The 12623-nt window shown below is 41.4% G+C and overlaps 1 protein-coding gene across 5 annotated transcripts in view; it reads right to left on the bottom strand.

Moving 5' to 3' along the window:
• LOC143209217 (rho guanine nucleotide exchange factor 17) overlaps positions 1–12623 on the bottom strand; it is a 63796-nt gene that overhangs the window by 35727 nt on the left and 15446 nt on the right. For all 5 annotated transcript variants that reach the window (XM_076424586.1, XM_076424588.1, XM_076424589.1 and 2 more), the window contains exons 3-5: positions 9688–10320; positions 8436–8672; positions 6381–6882 (exon numbers count right to left, since the gene is read on the bottom strand). In XM_076424586.1, coding sequence (XP_076280701.1) covers positions 6381–6882; positions 8436–8672; positions 9688–10320 — 1372 coding nt within the window. The remainder of the gene's footprint in view (positions 1–6380; positions 6883–8435; positions 8673–9687; positions 10321–12623) is intronic.

Here is a 12623-nt window from a genome sequence, read left to right as displayed (position 1 = left end):
AGAGAGAGAGAGAGAGAGTGTCGATATATATTAAAATTATTAAAGGAAGAAAGGAAATTTTTATTTCATTCCAGTACCCCGTGATTAATGCAAAAAATTTTTATTTTGCATGAAGATCCGCAGTCTAGTGATTGTCATTCCACATATATAATTATACCACTTGCGTCTCAGAAAATACTAAATAATAAGGAACATGTTGCCGATTCCATTCTTTAATATACATAAATTTCTGTATTTGATAGGATAAGCCTGTCCGATCCTCAATTTGATTCCAGCACAATCAAGTAATTGACCTTTCACACGTTTCCACGTGAAACGGCGTGGAGGGACTCGGTATAAAATAAACTTCAACGGAATCTATTTGTTTCCGACACCTTCTCGACCGGGTGAATCATCAATTTTTTAATCGAACTGTCTGTCACGGAATACCGCGTGCACACAAAAAAAATACACATCGGTGGATCCTGTGTGTTCGTCGTATTTTTAACAGTATCTCGGCTGTTTTTGTGCCGGCTGCCACAAGGCCATCGGAAGCGGGACCACGCGAGAAAGAGAGAGGAAGTTCTAATTACCTCGTCGAGTGTTAGGTAAGTTTGGCAGCCCTCTCAACACGAGGAGGTGGACCATTCCAATAATAACAAGAGCGGAGTGTGAGAGTGGGAACGGGAACGAAAATCTCGGTGACGCTCCAAATCGACAGCACGTCTTCTTGGCCGAATTCCGGCAAAGATAGTGTTTGATCAACAGACGGACCTTGCTTTTCTCAAAGCTTCTCTTGATCCTTTATCGATTTTATATCTGTCATCGGTAGAACGTATCATCCAAATTCAACGGGACAAACTATTGCCATCTTTACAAGTGCGTTCACCCTTAAATGTTTTCGTTCCTGGTGATTCACGACCGTATAGTAATAGCACGCCAGAGTTGGGATGATACACCCGCGTTTCAACCATTCTGGATTGTTGTTAGAAAAAATTGACGGAACTCTTTTACGTAGCTTTACTTATCATTTCTTCAAAATGACTCTTTCTCTGGGTATATGTACTAGGTCGCTCAAAAAGTCATTTCATTCTCTCAAGGGAAAATTAAAGCCAATTTTTTACCATTTAAAAATTTGAGAAATGCGAGAATAATGGTATCCGATGGTACATCCTCTCCTTAAACAACATACAATTTTTTCTTTAGTGCACATGAAAGGTTAGAGTGCACTACAAGTGATGAAGATTAAAATAAAATTTGATTCGTTTCTAATCAATATTTAAGCATTAAAAGAAATCTATCCATACAAAAAATATAAATTTTCTTTCCTCTTCCACGACATTTTTGGGGATCAAGACATTTTAACCACTGTAACTGTGAAGCAAATGTTACACCAAGGGGTCTTGACGGTGGTTTGCAGTAATAAAATGTATTCATACTAACGATAAATGTACTTATTAGTCATTTGAAAATATTGATGGAGTGTCAGAAAAATCTTGATCAATCGAGGATTAAAAAGACGAAGAACACTTTGTCCGACACACCCTGTAAATTTCTAATGAGAACGTTTCACTCGTCCACGTCGAGTCTTCACGTCCGTAAGCAATTTCGAACGGATCGTTCCCACAGAACTGATCGCCGTCATCGCGGACATTTATTTCCAACACGACCGGATAAAGGAAATCTGTTATCTCTTCTGAATTCGCCCGATCTGTTTTTTTTATTCCCTGACCACGCCGCGTTCTAGGACCGTTAATAGTCGAAGATCGTAACGGTCGTATTTCAGAAGATACCTAGTTACCCGTCCTCGTAAACCGTCTTCCGAGCATAAAAGGTGTCCCGCGAGAGATTTGTTGGCGCGTTAGCGCGAAGCGTTTCCGGCTTGCGCGGCGCACGCGATTCGTTGCGTTTCACGCCTTCGGCCTTGTTACACACTGATAAATCAACACACGCTTTTTCCACTGCTTCTTTACTTTGCTTTCCTTCGGTTTCGACTGTTACTTTTCATTTGCATCGACGAGGTGTTCTCGTTCAGAGCCATCAATCATCAGATGAAAAACATATCTGATAAAAACATTTTTGATCGGACTGCTAATAACAGAGTAATCCCTACTGACCATGATTCGTGGTTCACCCTGTAGTTCAAGATGATACAGTGTAGTTTTCATGCAATTACCGTCATCGTTATTTAAATCACCGTAGAATTCGTGCAGAATATCACTTTTAATGATCACCATGATATCTCGATAATGAATTAACCGGTTTTCCTCAAATTTTACACATACGGCGAATCACGGTAATATTCGGACACTTTTAAAAGGACGATAATTTTTTTAACAACGGACCATACAACAACAAAATCTTTGAAAAACTGCAATTGGTCGGAACTACAGAGAAAATACTATAATTGTTGGTTTTAACTTTTTATATGGGCCTATATTGAAAATTTAAGAAATACATTTTGTAGATCTGTGTCAATTATACAGGGTGTCCCAAAATTCCTTCAACATCCGAAAATGGGAGGTTCCTGAGATCATTTGAAGCAACGTTTTCCTTTGCGAATATGGCGTCCGCGGCTTTGTTAAGGAGTTATTAACAAAAAAACACGCTCTGATTGGTAGATGTTTTTCGTTAATAACTCCTTAACAAAGCCGCGGACGCCATTTTCGCAAAGGAAAATGTTGCTTCAAATGATCTCAGGAACCTCCCATTTTCGGATGTTGAAGGAATTTTGAGACACCCTGCATATACCCTAAACATTTCATCAAGCAATGTTGCAATTAGACTGTCTTCATTTTTTGTCTACGGATCTTTATGCAAATTCCAGCTTCCATGAATTATTTTATAGAAATCATAACGATGAACAAGTTCAATTTATCATGTTTAAGGTGAGCATAGAGTAGAGATGTGATTAATGTTTGATTATAAACATTCGTTACTAAAGATCTGCGACAGTCTGAGAAAGGAACAACGGATATTCGAGCGCAATTAACAAAACGTTTACGAAACGAGATTTACTTAATAATTACCGAAGTGCTGGTTGATTCAGGTCAGGGACGCAAATGCATTCCATCAATGCCGCAGATAACGGTCTCTAGTGTCTCCGGTGCTTCAAGTTCTCTACTATGAAACCGAATCTGCCGTCATGTCAGTATGTAGTTCAGGGTTATAACTATCCACCTAGACGAAAGTCAATGTTACGTTGCCGAAAACACGGAACGTCGAGGTCCTCAGGGACAATCGTTATTTTCAGCCCCCCCCCCCCTCCCCCGAATAAAACCCAGCGACTTTTTCCGATGCGATAAAACGGTCGCGAAACGACACGACGTGTGTAATTGTATCGGGGACTTTAGAGAGTATTCGTGGTGTCTTCGCAGTTGAAGATTAAGTGCGACAACGGGCTTAGCGTTGATCGACGGGAAATTTCGCTGCTGAGACCACGGTGTTCGGTACCCTCGGGAATTATTGAACTGGAATTCACGAATAAAATATGCCTCGGTCCCGTCGACGAATTTAGGACGCGAACGCCTCTTTAAACGCGCGGAGAAACGTTAAAATCAGCCTTGCGAAGCACCCAAGAAAAATCGAGGGAAAAGACTGAAAAATTCTACCCGCGTTTCCCGAATGACAAGAACTTTGCGAGGAGATCGTTCTCACGGATTTAGATTTGTCCCTATCTTAGTTATACAAACTGACACCTACATGAATGTAATAATAGACATAATGGGTAGTGTTTATTTGGCGAACAGCCATGCCGCCGAAGTCTGCATTCTCGCGGGAGCCCGGCTCTGGCCAATATTTACAAGCTACTGTATACAACTCATATAATTAATTGACAATGTTTTCCCTTCCAAATTTCCGCGTTTCGCGGCACACGCGCGATTATTTATCGCGTCTCGAACGCGGGCGTAAGACGATCTCGACGGTTCCACGACGATTATACGTATCAAGCTGATATTATATGCAGTTCTACAACTTTCTTGAGCTCTTAAGTGCAGAATTTTTTGTCTGCCTATGTTAATGTAATTATAAAATAAAATTCAAGTGAGTTCAATTTTATTTCTTTTTTAGAAAATGTGCTGGGTTGAATGAAATTGCTGGGTCCAATAAAATTTGGGTTAGATCTGGGTAAAATTGCCTACATTTAGAAAGGGTAATTATTGTTACACGATAACGGATCAATGTCACTTTAAAATGTTCTGGGTTGAATAAAATTGCTGGGTTCACTAAAATTTGGATTCCCGAGTTGAAATGACTTCGAGTGCAAACGGTTAACATACGACTCTTCTCATAGTTGGTCGAACAGGTAGCAGGTACGGTCAACTTCCCCCTCCTGACCATTCTATTCGTAGACTACACTTGATCTATAGCGAGGGTTCGGTGTTGTAATCGCAATACTTCCAGAAGCCCATCCGTAGCCACCCCAGGTAGATCACCAAAAGGGTTTTAACGAGTGAACCTCCTATGCTATCTCTTTGTCAATCCTAACAGGGGGAGCAGACCGTGAACTCTTAGAATCTAGAGACCCTTTGGTAATGGCATCCCCACATTTGTTACAGGTATACGAATTACGAGATACAGAATTACCATTCTCTGAAAATCACGACCGAATAACAAAAATTGTTTCTGTGTACCATTATCTGCAAGATTATTGAAACAATCTCACGAGAAACAGATTTGCAAAGTTTAAAGACTTAATGAACTAACCAAATTAGTTTTTCATTGGCAACTAATGCCTCGACGAAATCATTTATACGTATTACAAATTGTGTAAAGATTACATCGAATAAATTCCACGTTTAATGAGAAGCATCAATCGAAGATCATTGTTTTGGAATATACGATTTCACCTATTTTTACCTAGTTCCTCTGGCATGTGTAATACACATGGTTAGAAACATGTTAATTTTTCCTCGATCAGTTCCAATATTTTTGCGGATGAAACGACTCAGATGGGGATAAAGATTCTTCGAATAATCGGTAACAATAACATTTTCCGAGGAAGTAAAGCAGAACCTTCTGCGGGGACCGACTGGCAGAACCAGTTTCAAGCAGGTGAAGACCCGAAAAGATAAACACGGAAACAAAGCACAATGAATGCTTCGGAGTAACTGTTCTTAGGATCGCTTCGGCTCCCTCCGTCGCGTCCATTTAAATAACTCCTGGCGTTTTATTTGTGATCGTTCGACCGTAAAATTTGATATCTCTTAACGAATTTCTCAGAATAGCAATAGAAACTCTCCTCTCTTTAAAAAAATAATCCCTGAAGAATTGATTGGACCATTGATTGGTTTAAGGAAAATATACCTGGAACACTTAATGGTTGTATATCGTGGAATTAAGTATTTTATACGTCTTCTGCACAGTTTCAATAAATAGAAAGGGTATTAATGCGACAGGACATTTAAAACTGTACGGGCTTCCGGATAGGAGTACTGTACCGATGAAAAATGACATAGTTGCTTTGCCAGCATTCAGTTGGCTAAACTCCGAAGATACAACGATACAGCACCCAGTAACCTTAACTGCAAGAACCCGAGTGGTGAACGCGTTGAAGAACTCGTATAGCATTTAGACGACCTATTCCTCGCTGAATTTGATACATCGATTGTGGGAAATACCGATGCGCGAATGGTTTCATAGCAAAATTAGACGAGAAGCGTCTTGGCAACTATGAAAGAAGATTTTCAATAACGCGAGAGCAGCTTCTAAAAACATCTTCGAAGATTTCACTCGCTCTAAAACTCCAGAATTAAACTATTAATGTATCCATGAACGCTGTTCGAATAAATAGAAATATATTTTTCTTTTGTCCCCCTACAACCAACGTAAACAATTTCTATTAGGTTGGAGGAAATTTCAAAGTTCAATTTATAAAAATATATGTTTAATATTATTATATATTTAATATTGTTTAAATATCTTTCAGATAACCTGTCAATTCCTATTTCCACAAGACTCACTAGCAACATGTGTTTTTGATTTACAAGCAAAATTAACTGCTTATTTAATTACGACAGAACTTTCCCTTCAACCTAATATTTTGCATAAAAGTTCTCAGTCTACTGATCAATGAAAACCAGGATTATTTTTGTGGTGGACCAAGAAGATTCAGAGGGGTTTGCATAAATTGTTTGGTTATGCAGTGAGGTATATTCAGTTTCCTTGAGGGGAGGTTGATTCAATTAACGTTTACTGAAATGTTAAATTAATGATTACCCATCTTTGCATTATGAAGAAATGAAAAGGCGCATCCCACACCCTTGCAATCGTGGAAACGTGAGTCTACCCCCTTCAATTGTTTTGTTGTGCAGTGAGGTATGTTTAGTTCCCTTCAGAGAAGGTTGACTAAATGATTGTTTGGTTAAATTGTTTTGTTATGCAGCGAGGTGTTCAGTTACCTTGATTGAAGTCTACCTGTCCAAAGGAGGCGCTTCGGAAAGGTGCACCAGCCCTGTGGAAGGTAAGAAGAGGTCCTCTTGGTTCTAACCTGGTGATGGCGTCCCTTGCCTCTTCGTTCCCGCTGGAGGCAGCGTTCAGATTGTCGCACAAATCGTCCACATATGTAGCACTATCCACCACCGAATCACTATACTGTCTCAAATGTTTCGCCGCGTTCACACTGGCGTTCAGCTCGTTTTTTATGTCACTTACATCACCACTGCTCCTGTCGTGTTGCCTGCCCGATCGCAACGATCTCCTCGAATCGGCGCAAGTCTTCCTGCACGTATCCCTACCCGACTCACTGAAACACTCGTCACCGACACTGTCACTTCGACCGATCGTCTTCAGATGATGTTGCTGAGGATGCTGGTTGTTTGAACCGTGGCCGCTTCCCTCGCTGTACGTGTAGCTCCGACAACTCAGACGGCCATCGCAACGACCGCATCCTTGACCGATTGTCTGGAAAACAATACCGTTTTTTACTGATCCCACTTTCAATATTTCTTTAAGGGAGTAGACTCGTTTTTCCAGGATCGCAGGATCCGGGAAGTGCCTTCTCATTTCTCAATAATGCAAAGATGGGGATTTTTAGTATAGTCAAAAGTGCTAGATAAAAGATCAATCTAGGTCGCGAACACTCTCAAAAGTCCTATTTTTACGTTTACAAGGCGTAATTTGCATGATTCGGAAGTATACAGTTGCGCATGTAGCTATTTTCATAAAGCTGCGACAGCTAAATACATGCTGCCGAATAATGCAAATTACGACTCGTAAACGTAAAAATAGGACTTTTGAGGGCGACTTTGGCCTCGAATGGTGTTTTATCTAGCTCTTTTGACTACTGAAAAGCTCCATCTTTCCATAATTGAGAAATGAGAACGCGCATTCCGCACCCTTGCAATTCTAGAAATGAGTCTACCCCCTTAAAATTTGTTTGGCTTTCTAGTTGACAGGTGAGAGCTGTATAAATAAATAAATATAAAATAAATAATTTATTTGTGCACATAGATCAGACAAATGTGTGCTGAAATTGTGAAACCCGCGCTCTACAATGTTTTGAACGACGTAGAAAAAGTTTTACATTTTTAAAATGTAAAGGCTCATTAAATTTAATGCCTTTATTGTTTATTCCCTTTTTATGCGACTACTCAAACTGTATTGGTCGATTCGTTCACTCTACTGAAGTTCGATTTTTATAAATTCGGTATCGTAAACATTTTTAAGTAGGAGCCAAGAACTGTAATAAAACGGTCCATAAAAACCGATGTGTTTTGTTAGACTCCGTATTTTCAGATACTAAGTATTCCGGTTTGTGTACATTCCTTTGATACAACGTATAAATCTCGACCGACTATCAGATGTACGTTAGGAACAAGAAGACACGAAATGTTAAATGGCTAATAAACATTTTCACATCGCCGAATGTTGTTTGCGCGGATCGAAGATCTTCATTTCTACACGTAAAATTAGTGTATAAACAAACTCAGCATAGTTTCTTTACGATGAATCGTAAAGCACAGTTTAAGCAGATTTGTTTTAGAAATGCAGAAATCGAAGTCCGTGAAATTAAAATTTTTGCTGATCAATTATCTCGATGTGATTAAAAACTGTCATGTTTTTATCGTACGATTATTTTAACCACGGCACCTGAAATACGCTCATGCTCGTAATGGCGGTCCACCTCACTTTTATTATTTCAGATTTGTAACACAAGAGTGGACAGATCGTATGACTATGAGCGTATTTCAGGTGTCCAATTTCAAAAACAGAGAATACCAGTTTACAATTCAGCGTAGAGGAACGTGTTTGCGCAGCAAAATAATTTAACACGTATAAACCCAGATGTTTAACTGTGCTGCGTTCTTCGGGTCTCTCCCGACTCCTTCATATTTTATATTATCACCGACTTGAACATCTACTTTTTTTTATCTAATCAAGTCTATATAAAAATTATTGGAAGGCAAACTTGAAGAAGGGGTTGAAAGATTGAAGTTAGGGTGTGTAGCTCTTACTTGCGGATAATTTTGCGGAGTTGGCAGATATCCACTGGGTGGTGGAGAGGATGCTTGCACCCTGGAAGGTCGTCTTGGGGGTGGTACCGGTGCTGGGCCCTTCAGTTTTTCGGTGAGCTCTCGAAGGCGCTCAGCCTTGTCGCTCCGGGGGGCGGAAGAGGACTTCTTGCCGCTTCCTCCTCCGCCCCCGCTCCATCGGAACCTGTGCAATCGGTCCACCGCTATCACTGCTGGTTCCTGAATTAAAAAAAAAAGTCAATGCCTCTTATCAATTCTCCTCAGAGACAAAAATCCTTTCATTAATCCCCCCTCCAGTTGAACCAAACTTCAGATCAGAAGCTCACGTCAAGACGCATCCTAAGATCATGCACTTGTAGCCAGTCCAATTTTTGAATCGACTGTGCTGCGCAACGTGCGCTGCCTCGTGCCTGCCGCAAGGGAAAAGACAGATGACGACCGAAATAGAATATCGCTGTTCGACTAGACACCTACGTATCGTACGTACGAGTTTCCGATTCTCTAGGCCACTTTTTCACGATCAATTCTATTCTCTTGTTCGGGCTGTCTCGTTGAAATTCGTAAATTAAAGCAAATAGCTAATTAAACGGATTAGCGACTCGACGACATGTTAATCGTCTTCGTAATCCTCGGATCGAAGTGTTTGAAGAAGAAATTCCTACCTTGGAACGTGGAGACCTATCGAAAATTCTGGCACAACCGCGATAAAACGCAGAAGCGAGTATTCGAGAGACCGACACCGTCCGTGGAAAGAGATATCGATGGAAACAAGGGAACGAAGAAGTGAGGCGTGCGACTCACACCGAATGTTCTCGGAACGTGTCTTACTATGTCCGCAGCCATTAAAAGAGCTGCGTCTATAGCAGTCACAGTATAACCCACCTCTCAAGTTTTGACACAAAGCGTCCCAGGTCGAAGACACATCGTCCCAAATTCCTACCATCCGACTCACTCTTACGAAATCACAACAGTTTTTCCACGGGGCCGCGGTCCCTCCATCGACGGCTCACCAAAAATATCCTCCATTAACGAGCCTAACAGCACAACGCAACGTTCCGATTCCAACGATCGACGACTGTCAATTCGGTTGATCGAGAAGATTGAACAGCTAGGTGGACACGACGACGAAGTATACCTGCAGCTTCAGGGTCTGATGCTTGGACGACTGTCGATTCGGTTGATCGAGGAGGAGACAATATTTGTCGAGCTAGATGGACACAATATAGGTGTATACCTGCAGCTTCAGGGTCTGATGCTTGGTCCACTGCGCGAGCTGCCGCGGCACCGAGACGGACTGCAGCGTCGGGACGTTGGTCGACGCGTTGAACGACGTCGAGGAGGATGACGACGAGGAGGACGGTACCGCTGCCGTTACAGTTGCGGACGATTGTGGTGGATGGTGCTGGCCAGTGCTGTTCCCCACCGACGTTTGCAGCATCCCTTGGTTATTATTAGAGTTCACCAACGGTTGCGCCGACGTCGTTGGCGTCGTCAGCGTCGCCGGCTGTTCCATGCCGGCAGCACCACGGTTGTTCGAAGACGTGGGAGGCCCAGGAAACGGAGTAGTCTGTCCACCTACTCCTCCACCGCCACCTCCAGCTCCACCTACACTTCCTCCGACGACGGCCGCACCACACGTCGACGACGTGTACGACGACGCCGTCACCGTCGACGGAGGGATCCGCGGCAACGGCAGACGGGATCGCGGACCTATGCAACAACAATCCGCGATGCTCGAACTCAAGTCCACCACAGGACTCTCCAAGGATTTCTCCGTTAAACGTTCCCGCAAGTCGTTCTCCCGAGAGTTCCTCTTCTGCCTTCGCTCCTGAGACTCCTCCCTCGAGCTTGATGGCGGCAGGCTTTCCTGCAAACAAACGAGCTGTGGGTTTCATGTGGAATCTGAAGGAATTCGATCACGAGGACCGATCTGACCTATTTTCATCAAAATAGGTTCGTCAATTTGTTCATGTGGATCATTCATACCGTTATATCTCGAATTTCCACTGGAAAGTTTGAATAGACACGAAGTGAATCTACGAGGATTAAAGAAATTGTACATGTACAACAAATACCTGCACGAGGAAGTTGCTCGTCTTCGAATTTCCACTGACAAGATTCAATGGATACGGAGTGAATCTACGAGGATTAAACAAATTGGAATCTGCAGGAATTCGATCAGGAAGATCGATGTGAGGTATTCGTTCATCAAAATATATTCGCCGTGGTTTTGATCTGAGGTATTTGTTCATCAAAATATGTTCGTCAATTTGTCCATGTGGATCATTCATACCGTTATATCTCGAATTTCCACTGGTAAGTTTGAATAGACACGAAGTGAATCTACGAGGATTAAAGAAATTGTACATGTACAACAAATACCCTCACGTAGAAATTGCTCGTCTTCGAATTTCCACTTACAAGATTGAATGGATACGTAGTGAATCTACGAGGATTAAACAAATTGTACATGTCCAAGAAATACCTGCACGAAGAAGTTGCTCGTCGTTGAATTTCCACTGGCAAGTTTAAATAAATACGAGGTGAATCGACGGAGATTAAACAAATTGTACATGTCCAACGAATACCTGCACGCAGAAGTTGCTCGTCGTCGAATTTCCGCATCTACTGGCAACATACGAGAGCTCCAAAAATGAACTCCCAATAATTGCTGAACGTTGAAATCGACATATCACAACTTTCTAATCAGCAATAAATTAGCTGTACGAGTGTTAACATGGTATTGGAATTTCGTCCAAGAATTCAGCACCATGTTATGCTACCGAGAAGTGTAGAATTTCGTCCGACAGCAGATTACAGAGAAAGAAATTATATTTCAATTTAAAAGAAAAGAGTGCCGTTCACATTTAATACTAGATGCCACAGAGTTATGAAAACTGCAGGATCGCGTTTTACAACTTCCGTGCACAGTTATAGTCATCATGATGGGAGCGAAATGTTTTTATTTAATTTCATGCGCACTTTGTATTCTCCGAGATACGAAGAAGAGAACGCGTGCATACTTTCGCTGAAGGCATTTAAGTAACACGAGGAAGAGGGATCTAGTTATATCTAGCGATGATGTTCTCATTTGAACATACAAAGTACTTTACTCCTAATTTACGGGTTACAACGAAGAAAAAGGAGACAATTTATGTGTTTAGATCAATTTAAAGTTTTACTTCCTCGTTCGATACAGTACGAAAGAAGCGGAACAAATGAGACCGTAAAGCCTATGAAGTGGCTTCGTGTATAAAGAGAATCAAAGACCGCTTTTTGCCGCGGCACATAAAACGAAACGTAGGAAGTAGAACTCGCCTCTACAAGGTAATTTCATCTTGCCCCGTTGTGAAATAAATTTTTCCTAATTCAGATTGTATTGTACATTCCTCGCCCATCTTCGCGAAAGCACGATCAAACATTTGATAAACATGAACAGGTGAAATGGAAAACTGTTAAGCTATTAGAAGAATTTCAGAAGATTGCTACATTATTTTTAAGTGATTATGATTTTTCTTTGATTTCTGTTTCCTAGAGTTGGTCTAGACAATTTTCATTTTACATAATAATCAACTGGCAAGAAGATTGATGTCGAGTTTCACTCATTACTGTAATATACAAACAACAGTAAATGATCTCTTGCTACATTACTCATTACTATAATTGATAATAATTTCCCGAGATGCTACCTGTCACGCAAGAAATGATTTCCTTCGATTAAAACTGACCGGGTTTTTTAAATGTCGGCAACTCTGTGTAAATCGTTGTTCACGTTTGTCCAAACGACTGAACCTCGTCTGTGTGTATAGTGGAACGATTGTGGTAAAGAGGATCTGAGAGGAGACAATGGCGTTGAGGTAAGGTGACGCTGTTTCTTCCCACGAACGAGCTGGAGATAAACTCCTCTGAAATAGATCTCTGACTCTTATGTATGCAACACGGTGTACAGAGGATATGCGGGAAAGTAGAACCATCTAATCTCCTTTCTCGAAATCCTCCAAGAGATAACGAGATACGTCCTGAAATGTCTGTTTCGATCTTCATTCTGACGCCGCATTTTACGTTCCGCGCCTGGAAACACGATACTACGCAGAAATGCATAAAATAGGAAGATAACAAAATGCCGGTGCCCGGTATCGTTATATTTTCGCGAGAGATCTATACTCACGT

This window comes from Lasioglossum baleicum, chromosome 5 (assembly GCF_051020765.1).
Source record: "Lasioglossum baleicum chromosome 5, iyLasBale1, whole genome shotgun sequence".
NCBI classification, from domain to species: Eukaryota; Metazoa; Arthropoda; class Insecta; order Hymenoptera; family Halictidae; genus Lasioglossum; species Lasioglossum baleicum.
The sequence above is the reverse complement of the archived record's forward strand: the minus strand, read 5'-3'. Positions and strand labels throughout refer to the sequence as shown.